The sequence below is a fragment of the Chlorocebus sabaeus genome, chromosome 7, assembly GCF_047675955.1.
Source record: "Chlorocebus sabaeus isolate Y175 chromosome 7, mChlSab1.0.hap1, whole genome shotgun sequence".
NCBI lineage: Eukaryota > Metazoa > Chordata > Mammalia > Primates > Cercopithecidae > Chlorocebus > Chlorocebus sabaeus.
The window spans coordinates 74079492-74104430 of record NC_132910.1 but is presented as its reverse complement, the minus strand read 5'-3'; the positions used below and the strand labels follow the sequence as shown (position 1 = coordinate 74104430).

At 35.8% G+C, this 24939-nt stretch overlaps 1 protein-coding gene across 5 annotated transcripts in view; it reads right to left on the bottom strand.

Annotated features, from left to right (window-relative positions):
- The window catches only part of AFG2A (AFG2 AAA ATPase homolog A), a 368649-nt gene that overhangs the window by 217318 nt on the left and 126392 nt on the right, over positions 1-24939 (bottom strand). For all 5 annotated transcript variants that reach the window (XM_073017613.1, XM_037991604.2, XM_073017614.1 and 2 more), the window contains exon 14: positions 12095-12221. In XM_073017613.1, coding sequence (XP_072873714.1) covers positions 12095-12221 — 127 coding nt within the window. The remainder of the gene's footprint in view (positions 1-12094; positions 12222-24939) is intronic.

Below are 24939 nucleotides of genomic sequence, written 5' to 3'. Positions count from 1 at the left end.
CTGTCAAGCAAGGTTTTTATTACACAACAACAGCCTTAAAGGCTGATTGATTGCTTTTTCTCTTTTTTTTCTGAAAATCACATGGTTAATCACTTTTGCACACCTGGATAATATCTGCTTGCTTTAAGATCTGTTTGACGAAATAAAAGTTATGATAACAAGAAAGTCTGGGAAGGCGGTACCTAAAAAGAAACAAAACAAACAGAAAACAAAAAACAAAAACCTCAGAAATTTGTTTGGTAAATAACATCCTTTTATACAGCATTGAGAATCTCTATTATTGTCTGTGTCTCTGTGTCACAAAAGTAGATAATTGTAGAGCTTGAACAATATGTCAAAGATTATCTAGTACATTTTTCACAGGTACAAAAACAGATGCTCGGTGAGGATAAATTATTTCAAATAATACACACTCTGTTAACAAAGCTAGCATCAGAAACTAAGATCTCTGCAAGCGTCTGTCTGCCTTAACTCTTCCATTGCTTGTTTCTGTTAGTTTTGAGCTTTTCTATCACACTCTGTATAAGCCACTCCAGCCCCTATCATATTTATCCTCTGTTACAGGTGTCAAATGCATTTTCCTCAAGACCCATTTCCTCAGCTACACTGTTGGCATTATGCAAAAGCTCCTCTCCAATGCTGTGCACTCTCCAAAAACTCATCCAGAAATCCTAAGGTCTATGCCCAAAGGACTAGAAGCAAAAAGTTCAAAGAAGAAAAATACAAAACTCCTCATACAGTAAGTCTAATATCACAAATTCATGAAACTGCAGCTACAAGGAGCAAAGTATTCAGAAAATTAAGTACATATTTCAGCACTGTCTTAAACCAAAAGGAAACTAAAATAGCTGGTTTTAAATATCTACAGAATTCAAACTAGATTAGTGTTGAACTCTTCACCTTAATAGTATATATATAATAAAACCTTGGTTATGAATTTATCTGAATTTCAATGAAACTGAAATATAAGTCTGTTCACTCTTATTTTGTCTATTTCCATCGAAGAAAGCAGAAAGCATTTCTTTACCCAGATACTATTCTTAACAGGAGAATTTTACTTTCATCTGTTCTTCCTCCATAAATAATCTCAATGATCTAGTTTCCCTTTAGGAGTTCTCTTTGGTAACTCTTCAGAATATCCCCTAATTATCTCCATGTCAACTAAATGTTCCACAAAGTTCACCTAGATTGGGGATCTTGAACTAGATACTTTAAACTATGTTTTAAAAAGAAAGCTATATAAATTCTTCTTGGTATTTAAGATATATAGTGCCTTTGCTATCAATGAATAAAGAAATACATATCCCACAGTTGATAAGTTGGGAAGATTAATCAAATCTAATAAGATGAATTTAGTAAGAACAAATTCCTCTATTCCTGTGGCCTAAAGCCTTTGTAGCCACAGCCATGGAAATAATTGGGAAATTACTTGGACTTAAAGAAAAGAATATCTGGGAATCATGTGAAAAGTAGGAGAAACTTAGAGGACCTAATTTTGGAGGATGACTTCTATACCTGGTATATACTGTGCCTCAGTTGCTGAAACTTAAATTAACTGCACAAGCCCAAGGCGTGAAAACTATTATTTAGAAGACTTTTGAAGAAAGACCTGGGCTTTTCACCTTTGTTGTTGTTCTTGATGACTTTATTCAATAGCAATCCCAATGTGCAGCTAACAAATAAGCTAGCAAAATCCTGGAATGCATTCGTAGAAGCAAGATATTCAGAGTAGAGGCAGCAGGAGTCTCACTAAGTTCTGTACTGATCAGAACACAATCATTATATATTTGTTCGTGGATGTGACAGCTTCAGAGAGAGAGGGACAAGAAAAGGAGGCGAATGCTTTAGATGGAAAAAGAATGGCATGTGAAATAATCCAAAATGTCAAGCCTGAAAAACAAAAGACTGGTAGTGAGATAAAGTGTAAAGATACCTAACAGCTTTAAAAAATAAACGAACACCATATAGAAGAAGGATTAAAAACTGTTCTTTACAGATTTTGGAATAAAATCAGGTGGATGTATAGAAGGTTTGGGGAGACAAACAGCTGCTGGTTCATCAGATTAAAGAACTTCCTAATAGTCTGACACAAAAATGAAATGATCTATTTTGTGAGTTAATAGTTCCCCATCAGTGTGGGTGAATAAGCAAAGGATGAAGAAACCATGGGTTGGGATTTTACGACAGGTGTCAATGCATCAGATGGGTCATCTAGACCATGGAGCCTTCTATGTCCTCTCTAATCTTGAAAAAACCAATTTCTTTTAGACCTTGGGTATTGACAGCAACATGTATTTTATTATGGCATTACTTTCTCTAATATTAAACATACTTCAATTCACGTTAATAACATCAATTATTATTTACTAAACAAATATATCTGAACACAGAATCTTTCAAAATTTAGAAATCTAAGCCTGAAAATCCCAGTGATGCTATATACTAAAAAGGGCATACAACTCACAACTACAAAAAGCTAATAACCAATGGAACTTTAAGATTCAGGAGCCATGAATAAATATTTACATTACTCATGTAATAAAAATTGTAGATTTACGGGTTTTAGGGAGTCAGTTGGAAAAAAATAAATATTTAGTGGAAAAAAATAAGTATTTAGTGGAAGAAAATGTATTTTAAAAAATTGAAGATTGAGAGAACTTTCAAGAGGGGATGGTGTATACTTGAAATAAGTTAATTCAGCCTCCCTACTAATATTTAAGTTCAGTATAATTTTTACTCATATATGATTTATAATATAATGTATCTTCAGAAAACTTATGTGTTAAACATTTTTAAACAATCTTTTAAAAAACTCTGTGGCTCATTCAACTCAAAATGAATTAAAGACGAATAAAGAGCTAAAACTGAAAAACTACTGAAAGAAGTTATAGGGAAAATGTTCCATGGCACTGGCCTGGACAATAATTTTTTGAACATGACCTCAAAAGCACAGACAACAAAAGAAGAAATAGACAAATGGGATTACATGAAGCTAAAAGGCCTCTGCATAGCAAAGGGAAACACTCAACATAGTGAAAAGACAATCTATAAAATGAGAGAATATGTTCGTAAACCAAACCTGATAAGGTATTAAAATCTAAAATACCAAAATTTATAAGGAACTCAACAGCAACAAATGACCTGATTAAAAAAATGGGCAAAAGACCTGAATAGACATTTCTCAGAAAAGACATACAAATAGCCAACAGGTATATTTTTTAAGTGCTCAACATCACTAATCATCAGAGAAATGCCAATGAAAATCACAATGAGATACCATTTCATACCTGTTAGAATAGATATTGTCAAAAACATAAAAGATAAATGTTGGTGAGGATGTGAAGAAAAGAGACCCCTTGTACACTGTTGGCAGGAATGCAAATTGCTTCAGATATTACAGAAAATAGTGTGGAAGTTTTTAAAAAATTTAAAATAAAACTATCTTATTATCCAGCAATTCCACTATTGAGTATATATCCAAAGGAAATGAAATCAGTATGTCCAAGAGACATCTGCACTCCATGTTCACTGCAGCATTACTCACAATATCCAAGTCATGGAATCAACCTAAGTATTCATCAAAGAATAAATGGATAAAGATAATGTGGTGTGTATACAGAAGGTAATCCTATTCAACCTTTATTAAAAGGAAATCCTGTCATTTGTGACAACATGGATCAACCTGGAGGACATTATACTAAGTGAAATAAGCCAGGCAAATAAAGGCAAATAGTGCATGATCTCGCTTATGTGTAGAGTCTTAAAAAGTCGAACTCATAAAAGCAGAAAGTAGAATGGTGGTTATCAGGGTCTGGAGGTCTAAGGGAGTTGGGAGATATTGGTCAAAGGATACAAACCTTCAGTTAAACAGGAGGAATAAGTTCAAGAGGTCTATTGTACTGCATGGTGACTATCGTTAATAACAATATATTGTATACTTAAAAATTACTAAGAGAGTTGGTTTTAAGTGTCCTCATCACAAAAAAATAAGAAGTATGTGAAGTAATGCACATGTTAAATAGCTTGATTTAGCCATTCCACAATGTATACACAATTATCAAAACAACATGTTGTACTCTACAGATACAATTTTTATGTCAAAATAAATAATCTGTTTTAAAAAGAAAACGTGAGGCTCATAGATGAACAACAGACATTAAAGACTACTAATCTTCTAAAACCTTAAAAGGACAAATAGTCAGCAAACTTTTTCTGTAAAGGTTCAGAGTATATAATTTAGCTTTATAGGCCGTAAGTCTGTACTGTAACTACTCTACTACAGTAGTGCAAAAGCAGTAATACACAAAACATAATCAAATTAGTGTGGCTGTGTTCTAATAAAGCTTTATTTATGGGGACTGAAAGTTGAATTTCATATAATTTTCGTATGTCACCAAAAACCACTTTTATTTTCCTAACTATTTAAATACGTAAACACTATTCTTAGACAATGGGATGTGCAAAACCACATGGTGGGTCACATTTGGCCGAAAGGCCATAGTTTGCCAACCCTTGAGATACAGAGTCTTTATCTTATGAACATCGAAATGAAGTAAGACCCACATATGCATACAAACTCTAACCAGTCTCTCTTCTCTGATCTCTCCCAAGTCTCTATCCCCAAAGTCAAAACTTGTAAGCGGCTGCCATAGAAGATAAAGAAGAGTAACTGCCATAGAAGTTAAAACACTTGGAGCTTTAAAAAACAAACAAAACAAAAATCCAGCAACAATAACAAAAACACTTACAAGAGTCTTGGGTAAAGATGGTAAAGCTGAAATTGGAAAACCACCGTAGAGGACACTTTTCAATTCTGATCTTATTATGGCTCACCAAAGACTCTTCACATCATTTTGATAAACAATGTGAAAGATTAACCGGCATCCATTCCTTAAATACTTTTGGGAAAATAATTATGATTCATTTGAACTATTAATGTCAATTAGTCCTTGCCGCCTTTTTTTAGTTCTGACTTAGCTGAGAAGAGTAATATTAGAAGAGCAATAGTTATAACAAGGAAAAAAATAGAGAATGAACAAACATTTGTAGCCTTTCTTCTGAGGTTATTTTTGGAACACTAGTCATTTGAATATTGGAAGATACGTATATTTAGCTTTTTATTTGTGGACATTTCTAAATATTGCTAATTAACTTTTTTCGCATGTCATAAAACTTTCTAGAAAACTAAATTTTAAGCTGGATGCTGTGGTGCACACCTACAATCTTAGCTACTTGGGAGGCTGAGGCAGGAGATTGCTTGAGTCCAAAGTTCCAAGGCTGCACTACTTTACAATCTGTGAATAGACACTGCACTTCAGCCTGGGCAACACAGCCAGGCCTGCATCTCAAAACAAACAACAAAACCCAACTTCAATTTGCAACAATGTAAGAAAACAAAATGTTATGTCTCATTTAGCTCATGAAGCACATTTCCTCTTCCAGAAAACTGTAAGGAAAATTAATGTCAATTTACTACCTCCATGAGTCTAACACAACAATAGAAAATAATCCTGAAAGCAAATTATTCAAGACTTCCACATAACTTTCACAATTTTCCTCACTTGGGCAATCTTTTCCATAGATGGCTTAAAGTAAAATTTTTGAAGTCCTTCCAATTTCCTACTATAAGAAAACTAGGTTTATATGCTAGGAATAATGCTTATAATTTAATAGTTCTTATTAGGAGCTTGTTATATAGTAGGCATCAGTACTAACAGTACCCAAATAAACTGAATTCAAATATATTCACAGAGTTAAAACTATTTTGAGGCATGCTTATTACCTGAGAAAGAAGACATGACCATGTTTTCCTTAAGATTCAACACAAATGTACAAAATGTCATGGACTGGACACTTCTAAAGGAGCCACACAGCAGTTGTTAACAATGAAATAAACAACATAAACTCCAAAAGTTTGGGCATTTAACTATTATTTGGGGATCGATAATAAATTAGTTGTTTGTTTCTAAACTCCCCTGATGCTAAGCAAATCCAGACCATCAGCAATCAATCTAAAGACAATGAGCCTACTTGACATCACACAGTCTCATTAATCTTCATCTGTCCTACCACATCCTGTTACTCTTACGCAAAATGAACACTAGAGGATGCAATTTCAACTTCTCTTCACTATCTAAGCAGGAGGTAGGAAAAAGCCTAGGCGACTTAGGGACATCACAAGCAATTATTTCACTCAGCCTAGTGTGCTACATCACAGTGAATGAGTCTGACATGTAAATGTGACATAGCAAGGAGTAAAATAATGCAGTTTTTGAGCTATGTGTCTCACTTTCTTTGCTGAAACACCAGAATCCCCAAGAAACTTTGACTTTAGTCTCCCCAGAAGACATGAAACTGAAATATTGTCAAAAAGAGACACTAAACATGCACAACACATGGGTAACACAATGATATCAATTTCACTTCTGTGACAGTCCAGGATTTCTCCTTGTTTTAACATACTAATTTAAAATCATCATAACATAGAGGTTGTGGGGTAACAGGCAACAAGATTGTAAAATATGCTAGCTAATTTAAAAGGCCAAATGCCTGGATTTAATGTAGCCAAAATTATACTATATATATATATTTCTTTGACCCTACAATGGTCTTTTTAAAATCAGTTTTAGCCTAAAAACATAAAATGTACTTTAACTCTTTGTCACCTCTTTTATTCCTACTACAGTTTCCTCCAGACAATAAAGATTGGTAAAAACTGTGTCTATTTCATAACAGGATGTTGTTGTTTCAATTGTCCTTAAAACTGTTTTGTTTCTACCGGCACATTCACGGCACAGTTTGAATATTATGTGCTAATCACACAAGTGTGGAAACAACTTTATAGTACTATTAAACAATATAAATAATGTTCCACAGTAGTTCTTCAGAGAAAAAGTAACTGGAAAGGAAATAAGACTTAAAATTTTACTGCATATTCTCTTGTATTTCACAAACTTTAGAGGACTTGACAAGGACATACACTTTTGATATAGTATATATCATCTGAGTAGTAACAAAACTAGTTTTAAAAAATTCACATTCCACATGGAGTTCTACCTGAAACAGAAATGAATTAAATATTAAACTTTTTTACAATTATCACTAAATACTGAAAGCACTTTCCCCACCATAACTACAGAATATATGCAGCACATTTAGGCGATGGTTCAAAATAAGAAGAAATCAGTGAATAAAAAGAGGGATGTGAGGAAAGTATGGATGAGAGAGAGAGAGAGAGAGAGAGAGAGAGAGAGATTTTGTGGGGGAGGGGGGTAGGAATATAAACAAAGTGATTTTGTATGAGGGACCCTGTATGGTGGATTCTTGTCCTAGAGTAAAGTAACTGGTTGTTTGAGAGGAAGATGGTGTAGGACAGGTCACAAGGTCCAGACATGTCAAGGATGGTCTGTGTGGGTGATAATGGGGTTTGTGAAAGGGAATTTGTGAGGAGAGTTTTGAGTGTGATTTAGCTGGCTATGACTGAAGGAAAACTGTTTGTGGTAGACTTTCTAGAAAATGGTCTAGGTGTTAGAGCCAGCTTTGCTTAAGGTATTAATTTGCTAACTTACCAGAATTTTTGCTTTTCAATTCTGTGATTTATTTCTTTTGAAAGCGTCTCAGATTTGTGTAACTCTCTCCTTTAGCTTTTTTGTCAGCTCCTGTGACTTGTTTCTTCTCTGGTTCTGACTGCTGTTATGGCCTGATACTAAAGTGTTTTGCCTCGGAGGTCTACAGGAACACTGTTTCCCCCCAGTATAACTTGATTTGATGCTCTTGGTTTTTCTTGATATATAAACTTTTTAGCTTTTAATATTTGACTCCCATATTGCTTAAAATAGTTTTAAGCCACCTCCACTCCTCTCTGGCCTAAAATATTTAATTGGCTATAAGTCTTTTGACTTGTAAGTTCCCTGGCCAAAGGAAATCCTACAGAAACCTAAAAAACTAATTCAGGCCATGATGGGAAATAGTGAGTTGGACATACTTCACTATGCCACCCCTGCTCTTGGAATTTAGGCCAGGTTCAAAAGGCCTTTCAAAATTATGAAAATAAAATGTTGTCCTTTCCTACAAAGAAAAAAAGAGTTCCTCTGTTTAACCAGACTTAGTCTTAGTAAAAACTTAAAAAGAAAGATCCCCTGATGATCAATTACAACCCAAAATGGAAGGACCCCTATCAGGTATTGTTAAGGACCTTCACTGCTATCAAACATTAGAGGATCACTAGCTGGGTACAGCTGTCCAGGATTAAACCTGTTTCTTATAAGTCCCTGCAGGTATAAGAGGAAGACACCATAAGTAATCCTCACAAACCTCTAGAAGACTTAAAGCTATTATTTCACAAACACACAGATAAATAATGTGATGCTGTGGGTGGGCATAGGAGCATTAAGTTTTCTCTTCCTTCTAATTATAATTTTCTTGTTTAACTTCCTAGTAAAGTTTGTATCTTCTAAAGTCAACATAAAGATGATGCTGGCACAAGGCTTCCAATTCATCTTATCTTCTGACCCAGAAAATGAAAACATCCTGCTGTTGGGCTCCTTACATCAGGTATCTGGAGATTTTTATTCCTCCCATGCTAGGCAGTGCCTATGTTTATAAAATCGGCAGGAAGCACAGAAGATAGACCTGTGCCCATCTGCAGCCCTTTAAGATTAAGGAGGAGTTTCTAATCTGAGGCGGGGCATGAGGTAGGAGACCAACAGGACTTGTTTTCTGGTGAAAACTCTGCTGAACAAAATAAGATCTAGTCCAGATGGGGCAAAGTGAAGAAACTGGCCAAAGCCAGCAGATGGCAATAAAAGCAATCTCTAGCGGAGCTCAATGCTCATTGGCATAAGACATTGCCACCAGAACCATGGCAGTAAACAAATATCATGGCAGCGACTCAAAGGTTACCACCCCTTTCCATGGCAGTGACCCAGAAGTTACCCTTTCGTAGACTCAATTTGTGTTAACTCACCCTTTAATTTGCGTGTAAATGAAAGTAGGCATAAGTGAGTATAAATACAGTTGCCAAAAGCCCATAACTTGCCAACTCTGGGTGCACTGCCTATGAGTCAGCCCTGCACTACAAGGGGCAGCACCAATCAATAAAAGACTGCTGTCTATCACCACCAGCAGGCTCTTGAATTCTTTCCTGGGTGTAGCCAAGAACCCTCCTAGGCTATGCCCCAATTCTGGGGCCGGCCTGTCCTGTATCACCCTGATAGAAACATACCTTCTCCTCCCACTTATTCAATCAAATGCTAATCTAGGTGCTACTGTGAAGGGCTTTTGCAGGATCCTGAATCAGCTGACTTCAAGGTCCAGAGATTTTTTCTCAATAAGACTAACCTCATTAGATAAGCGCTCCAAAAGGACAGGACTTTTCCTGGCAAAGGAAATTTGCAGTGTGACAGGGATAAAACATAATGGAGTTTTCCATTACTGTTTCTGATGGTGGAGGAGGCTGTGTGGCAAGGAACGTGGGTAGTCTCCAGGAGCTAAGAGTGGCTCCTAGCTGACATCAGGTAAGGTAATTCAGTCTTTAGTCCTCAGCCCCAATCACAAGTGAGTTGTGCCACAATCATGTGAGCTTAGAAACATGAACTCCTAATGAGAATGCACTCTAGCCAACACTGTGTTTTCGGTCTTTAGTTTAAATCCTGAGCAGACAAACTAGTCATAAGGTGCCCATCTTCTAACCTAAGAAATGTGAACTAACAAATGGGTGTGAAGCTGCTAAATTTGGGGTAATTTGTTACACAGCAAGAAAACAACAACGCAAGCACTAAACAGGGCAAGTCAGACGGCTTGATTTAGAAAAATGCAGTTAAGTTTATTATAAGCCTTACATCCTACTTCAAGAAATATATCTAATATCGAGGACATCCAACATTAGGAAGTCAAAGAAGGCTACTATCAGATTAGGCCGTAGTGACAAAAATCCTAAGACATTTTAGAGCTCATTAACCACAGGGAAACCAGGAAATAAATATCATAAAAATACAATGAATTCTTACCAGGAGAAAGATTTTTGATTCAGCACCTTTATTTGTGAAACCAGAGGCAGAATTAGGTAAACTTTAAGGCTCTTTCAGCAGTTTCTACAGTCCTTCTTAAGATATAGTCTTATACTTTACATAGACTTCAGAGATGCCTTAACACCAACCCAGTTTCTATAAATACTGAGAACTCACCTATCTTCTAATAAAATACCACATCAGTAAGGGAATTTTTTTTTAAGGTCCAAAGCTTTCCTTCATTTAACCAAAGGATCTTTATCACATAGCAAAATACCTAACCAAAGCAAGGTTTTCTTGCCACATAATAATTACATTCAAAGGGGTCTTTTTTAAAAATCACATTTTTAAAAACTGAAAGTATGTGTATATGTACACAGGAAGAAAGTAGCTCATGAAGTCATACACAAGGCAATAATGCTAACAACAACAAAAAAGGGAAACTGGTTCATGCTCTGAGAGCAAATGTTTACTCAACTTAAATCCTTATAAAATATTACATATTAGATATAAACGAGGCACTTAAATTACTGAACTCCTTTATTAAATTATGACCTACGGAAAAAGTGGTAGTAACAGTTTAAAAGGATTGGCTTTTGCTATAAAGACACATGCACACGTATGTTTATTGTGGCACTATTCACAATAGCAAAGACTTGCAATCAACCCAAATGTCCATCAGTGACAGACTGGATTAAGAAAATGTGGCACATATACACCATGGAATACTATGCAGCCATAAAAAAGGTAGGGACATGGATGCAGCTGGAAACCATCATTCTTAGCAAACTATCGCAAGAACAGAAAACCAAACACCGCATGTTCTCACTCATAGGTGGGAATTGAACAATGAGATCACTTGGACACAGAAAGGGGAACATCACACACCGGGGCCTATTGTGGGGAGGGGGGAGGGTGGAGGGATGGCATTGGGGGTTCTACCTGATGTAAATGATGAGTTGATGGGTGCTGATGAGTTGGTGGGTGCAGCACACCAACAGGGCACATGTATACATATGTAACAAACCTGCATGTTCTGCACATGTACCCTAGAACTTAAAGTATAATAAAAATAAATAAATAAATAAATAAATAAAGGATTGGCTTTGCACCTATACTACTTAATTTAATGTAACAGCCTGAGTAACTTATTTAAAAAAATAGAAGAATCCATTATTTTTATTCTAATTGCTTTAAAAACAACAATCAGGACAGTACTTCTTCAAAGTTACCATGTTGATGGTAACTGGAGTCTTGCTAAATAGCTAGAATGTACCTTCATATAGACGAAAATGTTGAAAACTCTGGAAGAATAAATTAGATGAAACAAAGAATTCCAAAGAAATCTAAAACTTCAATTCTCTAGAGAAATATGTTATAAGATACAGGATGGGGGAGTAGATATTAAGAGTTATGAATCACAAGAAATGGTCCTTACTGAACCATAAGAAATAAAAATGTAAATAAAAGCTTTCCTTTGTTCTCTTAATTTCCTTGAGTTTAAGATCCTTTGTAGGACAGCTCTCTGGGTGGTCTTGGAATGACCCAGTTCTCTCTCCCCGCTCATAGCTCTCAAGAATAACTGTAGCATGTGCAGGAAATGCAACATCCTGAGACAGGGAGGGACTGGTTGGAACGGCCCAGGTTCTACTCCAGTCCTCCCCTAGAAACTCCAACACTTTAGCCCAGTGAGTCTCACATCCTCAGTGTATAAAACCCAGAACAGGGTGCCTTCCAGAGGCCCTCAGCTGCAGTGCAAGTGGTGCACATGCAGTCAAGATTCCATTCACCCTGGGCAGCTTTCCTGAATCTTGAGAGACTGGCTTGCAATGAATCCTAGGCTTCTGTTGTATCTTGCTGCCTATCTGTAAGTGGTAAACTTGCTTCGTATAACTTGTATGCAAGAATGTTCTGTCTTACCAGACTCAGACAAAATGGTAACCAGTCCACAGTGAACCTGCTTCACATTCTTCAATATCCTCTAAATGAAATACCGATTAGAAAGTAATTTGACAAAAACAAAAACCTGATAAAATCAAATGAACCAGTTCTTGATTTTATAATATCCACAATGCCTTCTCTCTTACCTTGTCTATCCTATCTGGGCGGTTAGTAGCTGCCAAAATGGTCACATCCTTTAGCTGTTCAATCCCATCCATTTCTGTTAAGAGCTGAGCCAAAACACGATCAGCCACATTCCCAGCACCTAAAGAACTGATTTTGAAAATACAGTTTAAAAAATATCTTTAACCTATCTTCAAATACTATATCTATTAATTTTTAAAGGTTCTGTAGTCTATAACAAGAAAAACCATGTCTATTTTCAAATATGAAGTATGCCTTTGAGACTTTATTTACTGTATTATCATATCCCAAAACAAACTGTATTCAAATCATTTATTTTCCTCTATCATCAACCATGTTCATTTTCATTCCAAAACTAAAATATTTAAATAAATGTCAGAAATAAAAGCACTGAAAAACAAGATATAAGATTATTTAAAATAGTTCATCAAATACATAGAGAATTGTTCAATCAATGTTTATATTCTGCATGGTAAATATGTTGACAGAAATTAGGAATAAAAAACTGAGTAAGATGCAAACTCATTCCTCTCATGAAACCTAAAGTCTATGTGAAATAAAAAACTCATTACACATCCATAACAACTAGGATATTTCTGATGTTTCTTCATAAATATTAAGAATATTTTTAAAATACATCAGAAGGTAGGTAATCACCACAATCCCCATTTTTTGAGAAATAGGCAAAGAAAGCATGCTAGGTTTTTTCCTTTGATTTATGTACCAAGTTAATTACAAAGCCAGTTCTAAACACACTATCCTTTATTTTAACTTCATGTCCTTTGACCACAAAAAAATTACTAAAGTTTTTAAGAAATAAACTTGGGCCAGGTGCAGTGGCTCACGCCTGTAAACCTTTGGGAGGTCAAGGCAGGTGGGTCACTTGAGGCCAGGAGTTCAAGATCAGCCTGGCCAACATGGCCAGACCCCATCTCTACTAAAAAAAAAAAAATTAAAAAAATTAGTCAGGTGTGGTGGCATGCACATGTAATCCCAGCTATTCAGGAGGCCATGGCATGAGAATATCTTGAACCTGGGAGGTGGAGGTTGCAGTAGGCAGAGATCATGCCACTGCACTCCAGCCTGGGGAACAGAGTGAGATTCTGTCCCCACCCCTCCCCCCAAAAAGAAGTAAACTCAACAGATCCTACTAATGAACAAAACCCTGTATGACACAATCAAAATGTGCAAAACAATTCGCATTAGCAATAGCTTAGATTTCCTCCAAGACCAATTGGAATTGACAAATATGTAATAAAGAACTGAGTGGACAACTATAGAGTAACACAGCATTGTAAGTGTATTAAACATGTAAATTCAATCAGATGCACTTGGGTGGAAGAGGACATAAAGTAGAAGGAGACACACACCCAATAGCTTTGTTAGCACCTGTGACAAAGAAGGGTACCTCAGTATAATCATCATGTAATATATTTAATAATAAGGTAATCAGCACCTCTAAATGACAGTATTTAGACCTCAACATGCATTATAAGTTCAAAAATTTGACTTAGTGCATCCACAGGAGAGTAGCTGCTAACTCACACTAATCAAATGCACACGAGGTAGTCATACAAATCACAATGCTAATTTATTAATTTACATGGGTTTCTCCAGTATTTAAAATATATGGGACTAAAGAGTACTTGCAAAGTCAATGAGAACTGTTTCGGGCACTAATTCTTGCAAGCAGCTACTCTGTCAGTACACAAATTTGCTTATTTGACTGTACGTAAGAATAAACATTGAACACTATAAACAAATGGATTCTATGTCTGTATTAGACCGTTCTCACACTGCTGTAAACAACTACCTGAGACTGGGTAATTTATGAAGAGAACAGTATTAATTGATTCACAATTCCACTTAACAGCAAGCATGACCGGGAGACCTCAGGAAACTAACAATTATGGCTGAAGGAGAAGCAGCAGCAAGGACTTTCTTCACATGGCAGGAGGAAAGAGAGAGAGAGCAAGAAGGGGTAAGTGCCACACACTTTTAAATCATCAGATCTCATAAGATCTCACTCACTATCACGAGAACTGCAAGGCGGAAATCTGCCTCCATGATCCAATCACCTCCCACCATGAGGATCTTCTTAGATCCTCCAACATACAGGGATTACAATTTGATGTGAGATCTGGGTGGAGACGCAGAGCCAAACACTATCAACACCCTTCAAAAGATTCTCCATAATATAACTTTTCCACATGAGAGTTTAACTGTCAAGTAGAAACACAGTTGGCAAAAGCTTTAGGAGGTCTTTCATAATTACTACAAGCATAGTAAATATTTCAGGCTGCCAATAAATTACATCAGAGGCCTTTAATTGTATCTACTCTGAGAATCACTTGTGATTCTATACCAGAAAAAACTCAGGAAGGCGATATGGACTGGTCTCAGGAGAGTCAAGGTGGGCTGTCATAAGAAAGATGGTTTCTAAGGTAAAACCTAAAAACTTGGTGGGTATCAGGCAAACAAAGGATGAAAGGAGGGAAAGAGAGAGAACACAGGATACTAAAAACTGGATAAAGTACACAATGGCTCAGCATAACAGTAAAGTGAAAACATAAAAGATAGTAGAGAAAAATAAACCAAGGCTGAATAACAAAGACCTTGTTATCCAAATCACGAAGTTTGGATTTTACGCTACGGTTAATGAGATGTTTCAACTACAGACATGACCTAATCACATCTGTGTTTTTGAGAAACACCATGGTTGCTTGCAGTGTAGAGAAGAGACAATAAAAGGACAGTATTGGTCCAATTTCTGGCCCAGAATGTTAAGAGCTTGGAAGTCTTCACTCTGTCCTAAGAGCAAGTAAAAAGCTGAACAAACTGAAAAACCAACTCTTCTTAGATCCATCATATTAGTAAGGTCACAGGGCAAATCATTGCCCCCAAAATTGGAGAGACAGACAACCCAGGTACAGAAAATCACAACTTTCTGGAGCAGAAACCCACAAAGAGAAACCTCCATGAGAGCCAGTGCCAGGGTAGGAAAACCGGAAATGTAATTAACAAACTGCTGGGGGTTCAGTGTTTGACAAGTCTGAGAGTCGTACAGCAGGGTCCCTCACACATTTGTGAGTTTTATCTTCAGGAACTACACCAGCTTCTCACAGTGAAGATCTGAGAAAAATCCCCCTGTGCTTCAGGCAGGGGGAAGGAAAAATACCCATTGTGAAATACACTAGAGCACTCTCTTCTTAAAAAGGACTGCTCCTCAAGAGAAAATGTTTTCCCAGAGTTTATGTTATTGAGGTTTTATTAGAGACCAAATGACCCAGAAGAAGAGAAATACCCAACTTTAGCCCTCTCTAGCCTTTCCTATGGGAGAATGAAAATAAAAAACTCCAGCTCCGTCTAGCCATCCTGTCCCACCTAAGGCGAGAAAATTGTGAAGTTCACAGTCCAAGACAAACTAAAAGACTGAGACCTAATCATAGGACCATGGAACACTCCTTCAAATACTCTTCCCAACACCTTACCATTATATCACTAAAGCCCCATTTACTGCAGTTCATTTTATCCTGTATATCATGTCTGGCTATCAAAGAAAGATTACAAGGCCTACTAAGAGGGAAATACCACAGTTTGAAGAAACTGAGTACACATCAAAACCAAAGTCAAATGTGGCAGAAGCACTAGAAGTATCAGACCAGCAATTTTTTTTAAAACTATGATTAACATGTTAAGGATTCTAATGGACAAAGTAGACAACAAGTAAGAAACGATGAGTAATGTAAGCAGAGAGATGGAAATTCTAAGCGAGAATCAAAAAGAAATGCTATCAAAAAGAAATGCTAGAGATTAAAAGCTCTGTAACAGAAATACAGATTACATCTGATGGGCTCATTAGTCAATTGGAAACAGCTGAGGAAAGAATCGCTGCACTTAAGGATATGTATATACAAACTTCCAAAACTGAAATGCAAGGATAAAGAAAGCTTTATAAAAACAAAATACTGGACTAGATTTAAAAAACAATAATAAAACCACATACAGAACAGAACTAATATTTGAAGAAATATTCACTGAGAATTTCCCCAGATTAATGTCAGATACACATCCAGGAAGCCCAGGGAACACTGAGCAGAATAAATGTAAAAACAAACAAACAAACAAACAAAGCTACACATAGGCAGAAAATCAAAGATTTTTCAAAAACCTTTAAGAAGTCACATGTCGACGGGTGGGGACCACCTTACTTACAGAAGAGCAAGAATTACATTAACTTCTCCTCAGAAACCATGTGAGCAAAAAGAAAGTGAAATGAAATATTTAAATTATTGAGAGAAAAAACCCACCAATGTATAATTTTATATCCTGCAAAAACATCCTTCAAAAGTGAAGGAGAAAAATTTTCTCAAATAAAAGTAAGGAATTTGTTGCCAGTAGACGTGCCTTGCAAGAAATGTTTCAAGTTCTTCAGAAAGAAGAAAACTAATATAGGTCAGAAATTTTGATCTATATAAAGAAAGAGAGAGAAGAAATGAAGAAGATAAAAACTTTAATTTTTCCTACTTTTAACTGATCTAACAAAAGTTTGTTCAAAATAAGAACAACAATGTATTTGATACCTATAGTTTGTGGACAAGTGAAATGAATGACAAAAATGATACAAGGGACATGGGAAGGATAACTTAGGAATATTTTGTTATTATAAGGTACTTGCACTACCTGTGAAGTGAACAGGGCTATTTGAAAGTAGAAATATATTGCAAAACTTAGGGTTAACAACTGAAAAACAAACAAAAAAACCCAAAAAACTTTACAGTCTAAGAAAAGAGATAAAAATAACATAAAATGCTCAATTAAAGCCATGAAAGAGAAGAAGAAGAAATGGGAATGAAGAACAAGGGCAACTAATAGAAAACAGTAACAAATATGATAGATATTAATCCAACTATATCAATAATCACTTTACACATCAATGGCCTAAATGCACCAATTAAAGAACAGAGATTGAATGAATTAAAAAAAGAGACTTAACTATATATTATTTACAAGAAACCCACTTTACCATAAAAAACAAATATAGTTTAAAAATAAAAGAATGAAGAGAGACGTACAGTGCTAACACTAAACCAAAGAAAGCTGGAGTGGCTATATTGATTCCAGACACAGCAGACTTCAAGCATGCAAAATTCTCAGAGACCAAAAGGGGTATTATATAATGATAAAGGGGTAAACTGTCTAAGAAGACAGAACAATCCTTAATGTGTATTCATCTAATAACAAATCAGCAAAACATGTGAGGCAAAAACTAATAGAACTACAAGGAGAAGCAGATGAATACGCTATTATAGCTGAAAACTTCAACATCCCTTTATTATAAATAGACAGATCCAACAGGCAAAAAAAAAAAAAAAAAATTAGTAAGAACATAGTTGAACTAAATAGCAATTCAACTGGATATAACTTATATCTATAAACAGCCAATACATTCTTCATAAACTCAGAACATTCACTAAGACAGACCACATTCTTGTCCATACAACACACATGAACAAATTTAAAAGAAATCATAGAATGTCTGCTTTCAGACCAAAATAGAATTAAACTAAAAGTTAACAGCAAACAGCTAAAAAAAAAAAAAAATTCCAAAATACTTAAAGACAGAACAACACACTTGTAATACATAGGACAAAAAAGAAACCTCAAGAGAAATTTAAAAAAATTTTTAGGCCAGGTGCAGTAGCTCACGCCTGTAATCTCAGAACTTTGGGAGGCCAAGGTGGGAGGATTTCTTGAAGCCAGGAGTTCGAGACCTGCTTTAGCAAAAGAGTGAGACCCCATCTCCATAAAAAATAAAATAAATGCAGCTGAGCATGGTGATGCATGTCTGTAGTTGTAGCTAGTTGGGAGGCTGAGACAGGAGGATCACTCGAGCCAGGGAGGTTGAGGCTTTAGTGAGCTGTGATTGCACAACTACACTGTGGTGTGGACAACAGAGTTAAGACCCTGTCTGTCTCTCTTTCTCTCTCTCTCTCTAAATATACACACACACACACACACACACACGCACACATTGATAGATACACTATTTAGTTTTATAGATCTATATCTATAAATATATAGAAAAAGAAATAGAACTTATCAAAGTTCTATTGTCTATAAATATATAAAGAAAATAGAACTTATCAAAATTTATCGATGCAGAGAAAGCAGTACTTAAAGCAAAACTTACAGTATTGAATGTATATATTAGAGAAGAAGATCTAAAATCAATACTAAGCTTTCACCTTAAGCAACCAGAAGAGCAAACTAAAATAAGCAGAACGAAAGAAATAATAAAAATTTGAGCAGAAATCAATGAAATCTAAAATAGGAAGTAAAAAGAGAAAAAAACAATGAAACTAAAAGTTGGATCTTTCAGAGAATCAATAAAATCAATAAGCCTCTATCCAGGTTATCTAAGAAAAAAAAAGAAAAGACATAAATTCCTAATATCAGATATGACAGAGGACACATCACTACAGATCTTATACATATTAAAAGGATAATTTTAAAAAACGAAGACATCCTATGCCCCAAAATTTGATAACCTAGATGAAACGAATAAATTCCTTTAAAAAATTCAATCTGCCAAAACCCACACAAGAATAGACAAATTGAATAGGCCTGTGTCTGTTAAAGAAATTAAATAAATAACTAATAACCTTTCAAAACAGAAAGCACAAAACCCAGATAGTTTCCTGGTAAATTCAACCAAACTTTTAAGGACAAAGTTATACCGGTTCTCTAATCTCTTTTAGAAAACAAAAGCAGAGGGAATACTTCTTAACTCATTCTATGAAGCCACAATAAGACGAATACCAAAACCAAACAAAGATATCACGAAAAAAGAAAACTACACACAAATATTGCCCATAAGCATAGATGCAACAATCCTCAACAAAATCTTACCAAGTCAAATCCAGCAACATATAAAAATAATTATGAGGTGGGAGGATTACATTAGCCCAGGAGTTCAAGAATGCAGTGAGCTATGATTGTGCCACTACACTCCAGCTTGGGCGACAGACTGAGATCCTGTCTCTTAAAAAAAATAATACAAAGAAAAAAAGAATAATTATATGCCATAACCAAGTTGGATTTATTCCAGGTACACAGGCTAGTTTAACATTTGAAACTATTACATTACAATTGATGTTACAACTGATGTAACATTACATCCATTAATTTAATCCATCACATCAACAGACTGAGGAAAAAAAAATCTCATAATTATATAAATAGATGAAGAAAATATTCAACACAAAATCCAATACCCATTATTGGTTAAAAAAAAAAAAAAAAAAAAAAACCTCTCGACAAACTAGGAATAGAGCCGAATTTCCTCAATTTGATAAGGAACAGCTACAAAAAACCTACAGCTAACATCATACTTAATGGTGAGAAATTAGAAGCTTTCCTGCTATGATTAAGAACAAGACAAGGATGACCCCTCTGACCATTCCTTTCAACAGCACACTATATAAGAAAGGAAAATAAAAGGTACAGATAGGGGACGAAGAAATAAAAGTGTCTTTGCAGATGATGTGATCATCTGTGTAGAAAGTGTGAAATTAACAAAAACACTTCTGAATCTAATAACCAATTATAGCAAGGTTGCAGGATACAAGGTTAACCTATAAAGTAACTGCTTTCTTATATATCAGCAATTAAAAAGTGTTTCAAATTAAAAACACTTTATTAAAAAACCACATTATCGTTTACATTAGCACCACAAAAAACTGAATTATAACTCTAACAAAATTCGTACAAAATCTGTATGAGAAAAAATACAAACACTAATGAAAGAAAAATGGAGAAAATCTAAATAAGTGAAGAGATATTCCACACTCATGGAAAGATTCAACACTGTTAAGATGTCAATTCTTTTCAACTTGATCCATAGATTCAATGCAATCCCAACCAAAATCCCAACAAGTTATTGTGTGAATATTGACAAACCCATCATAAAGTTTATACTGAAAGCCAAAAGATCCAGAATAGCTAATTCAATATTGAAGGAAAAGAACAAAGTTGCAGGACTGACAGTATCCAAATTCAAGACTACCTATAAAGCGATAGTAATCAGAATAGTGTGGTACTGGCAAAAAAAAAAAAAAAAAAAAAAGAGAGAGAGAGACAAAGTGATCAACAGAACAGAACAGAGAGCCTAGAAATAGACCCACATAAATATGGCTGGCTGATCTTTGGCATAGTAGCAAAGGCAATACAAGGGAGCAAAGATAGTCCTTTTAACAAATGATGCTGGAACAAGTGTGCATCCACATGCAAAAAAAGTGAATCTAGACACATCCCTTACACTTATTCCAAAAACTGACTCGGAGCGGATTACAGACCTACATGTAAAACATAAACTATAAAACACCTAGAAGACAGCATAAGAGAAAACCAAGATGACCTTGGGTATGGAAATGACTATTTAGGTACAATGGCAATGACATCCTCCACAAATAAAACAACTGATAAACTGGTCATTATTAAAACAAAAACCTTGTGCTCTGTAAAAGACAACATCAAGAAAACGAGAAGGCAAGCCACAGACTGGGAGAAAATATCTGCGAAAGACATCTGATAAAGACTGTTATCCAAAACATACAAAGAATTCTTAAAACTTGACAAGCAAACAAGCAGACTAAAAAATGGGCCAAAAATGAACAAACACTTCACCAAAGAAAATAGGCAAACAACAAGCATATGAAAAGATGGTCAACATCATATATCATTAGGGAATGGCAAATAAAAACAGTAAAATACCATTACGCATCCATTAGAATGGCCCAAATCAGGAAATTTGCCAACACTAAAGGCTAATGAAGCTGTGGAGCAACAGAAACTTTCATTCACTGCTGATGGGAATACAAAACGGTACAACCAATCTGGAAGATAGTTTGGAAGTTCCAAAAATAAACTCTCAGAAAACTAAAAATACTCTTACCATAGGTTCCAGCAATTGCATTCTGGAATATTTATCAAAAGGAATAGAAAACTTATGTCCACACAAAAACTTGCACACAGATGTTCCTAGAAGCTTTATTCACAGTTTTCATAACTTGGAAGCAACCAAGATGTCCTTCAATAGGTGAATGGGTGAACTGTGGTAGGTCCGGACAACGGAATATTATTCTGTGCTAAAAGGAAATCAGCTACCAAGTTATGAGAAGGCACGGAGGAATATTAAATGCATACTACTACATGAAAGAATCCAATCTGGAAAAACTACATATTGCATTACTCCAACTATAGGAACACTGCATAGGAATGTATAGGACATTTCAAAAGAGACAAAACTACGTAGACATAAAAGGATCAGTTGCCAGGTGTTAGGGAGGAGGCAGAGATGAATAGGGATGGCACAAAGGATTTTTAACGCAGTGGAACTATTTTGTACTACAGTATAATGGCAGATACATGTTATTACACATTCATCCAAACCCACAAAATATACAACATCAAGAGTTAACCCCAATGTTAACTACTGACTTTGGGTGAAAATAATGTGTCAATGTAGGTTTATAGATTGTAACAAATGTTATCACTGTCCCACAGGATGTTAATAGTTGGGGAGGCTGTGTGTTTCTGGAGACAGAATACAGAAGAGAACTATGTACTTTCCACTCAATGTTGGTGTGAACCTAAAACTACTATTAAAGAAAACTCTATTTAGAAAAAAATAAATAAATTTAAGAGTATTATTGATGTCAGTCGATTAGAAAAATGTTGGAGCAACCCAGGATGGTTAGTTAGCTGTCTGAGTCAAAATCATGGCAAAAGAGACAAAAGTGGATATATGTGAGAAATATTAAGGAAATACAATCAATAGGGCTAATAAACTAATGTCTCCATGGAGTCACTGGATGGAAAAAAAACTTTAACTATAAACATGGTGGGTTGTCCTGTGGGACAACTGAAGATTTAGATATTTAGATTTAGAAAGAGGTATAAAATGGGAATACAAATTGTACCAGTCCTTGTCATAAAGGTGGTACCTGGAGAATGGAAATAGATCACCTCGAAAAAGTATAGCATGAGAAGAAAGGTAAACGTACAATGAACAGAATGTTAATACCAGTATTTTAGGTACAGGAAGTGGTAGAGGAATTAGCAAAGGAGAAGGGGTGTGCAATAGTCAGCTGGGGCTGCCAGAGCAAAATAACATAAATCGAGTGGTTATAAACAACAAATTATTTTCTCACATTCAGGTGGATGGAAGTCCAAGGTCAGCATGCCAGAATGGGCAAGTTCTAGCGAGAGCTCTCTTATTGGCTTGCAGGTGGCTGCCTTCTCGCTGTGTCCTCAGATGGCACAGACTGAGTGAGAACACAAACTCAAGAGAGAGCACTAGCTCTCTGCTATCTCCTGTTACAAAGGCACTAATCCCATCATGTGGGAACTACCCTTATGACTTCATCTAAACCTAATTACCTCCCAAAGGCTTCATCTCTAAATACCATCACATTGGGGGTTATGGCTTTAATATATGAATTTTAGGGATACCAGAGAAGAGGGAAGGAAAACAAGGAATAAAGGGGATAGTGTTTCAAGAAAGTTGGAGTTGGCCGGGTGCAGTGGCTCACGCCTGTAATCCCAGCACTTTGGGAGGCTCGGGCAGGTGGCTCACAAAGTCAGGAGATCAAGACCATCCTGGCTAAGATGGTGAAACCTCATCTCTACTAAAAATATAAAAAATTAGCTGGGTGTGGTGGCATGCACCTATAGTCCCAGTAACTCATGAGGCTGAAGCAGGAGAATTGCTTGAACCCGGGAAGTGGAGGCTGCAGTGAGCCGAGACCTCGCCACTGCATTCCAGCCTGGGCAAGAAGACTAAAACTGCATCTCAAAAAAAAAAAAAAAAGCTGGAGTTAACTGTGTCAAATGTTTCTGAGTCAAGTAAAGAAATAAAAAATAACAACTGGATTTATCAATAGGAGGGTTATACTCCTAGCACTGGTGAGGGTTACACATCAACAAAAAAAAATGTTAACCTGACTACACTACTAGATAATACTGACTACACCACTAGAAACCAAAAATTCTTCTAGTTTTTGTGCCCTACCTACAGGAGTTCATGTAACATAACTAAATAGCTCCAAAGGAATGGCCTACTTTCATCAAAAGACAAAATCCTGGGCCATGCCACATCTAATTTATGCATGCTATTGCTTGCTTTCCCTTCTAACGGGAGCTACATCCAAATAATGTCAGATCCTATCCTTAGTTATATATATCCTCTTTTTCTTCCAGTGAATTAGTAAGATGGCCAAGTGTCTTACTGGAAAGTGTGAATGTATTACTTGAGCTTACCAAGAAGTAAAAAAGTAGCTAAGTAAGTTTTATCTCATGTTAGGCAAAGATCATTGTGGCATGGCAGGAGGAAGACTGGAAGAAAAATAAGGGGGATAAATTCATTAGAATGTATAACAATTCATTCAGTTCAATTTATTCATTCCACAAACACTAGCTGGCAGGCACTATTTTAGGAAATAGAAATTAGAAGATTAAAGAAGGCTGTCCCTATTCCCTCAAGGAGTGTTGCATAAAGAGAACCCCTCATTCCTAACACCATTCCCCTCATAAAAACAGTAATAAGCAACATGACAACTTCTTGAATAATGCAAAATAGAAGAAAATCAGAGCACAAAGGAGGACACTGGACAGTTCAAAAAGTCCCTAAGTGAAGGTAATCCTTACGCTAAACAAAGAACTGGTTGGAGGTAGCTGTTAGAAGACTGTTACTACAAGGGCTTTAATGTCTCATCTCTAAGTTTTTCAGCTATCCTGAAACAAAGGTTCAGAAACCCTGCTGTGCTTTAGAAGCACCCATGAATCTTTTAAAAAACAGATGCTAGGATAACAACCAAACCCACTGAGTCAATCTCTGTGCGTCCTAGGAATCCAAAGGTACTTTTTGGTAGCCATCTCCATTCTAGATTGAAGAGTTGGAGACTATTGAACATTTCCTGACATGACCTTGCACGTTACAGACACTTATAAATATTTATTGATAACCTCACTTCGGTCTTATGATGTGACCATTTATTTTAAAATTAGTTCTTCTACTAAGCCTATGTAAATCCATGCTGTTTACCTCTATACGATTCCAGACAAAAGTCTCAGTTCCAAACATTGACTAGCTATTATTAATGCACAAAAATAATGTTTTTAGGTGCACATTCAAAAGCAGCAAAATCAGTGTTTTGTACTACTGGGTATATGATTTCACAAACACTGCTAATACTACACACCTCATATGCACAATCTTTCATTCCTTGAAATTCATTAAGGTTGAACTACAACTTCAGCAGAACAGGCTGATCTTGTGCTGTCTCTGCCTTCCAACAGTCAAAACAGATTTCTCTTGTCTGAAACTTTTTGGTGGTTTAACAAACAAATGTTCAATGTCAGATATACAAAAGATAATGTACTAGATGAAGAAAAGCATTAAATCAGGTGCACATAGAGAAAAAATCAGGAACAATCTAGCAGAAAAGACATGACAATTGTCACCCAATGCCCATTCAAGTGCCTTAACTAGAATGATCCCTGCTTTTAACTGAATCGTCCAATCCACTTCTGTTCCCCTCTCCCATGCTACTTTGTCATTAATATAATCTATATAAGATACGGTTTTCTCTTACAAATAATGTGTGTTTTGGGAGATAATTCTCCATGGGTCTTTCACATTTCTTCAGTCTTATGAGCAAGGCACGAACTGGGGTGATGGAAATGTTCTGGAATTAGTGGTGATGGCTGCATAATATTGTAAACGTACTGAAGTACCACTGAATTGTACACTTAAAATGGTGAAGAACAAAAACAAGAAATAATG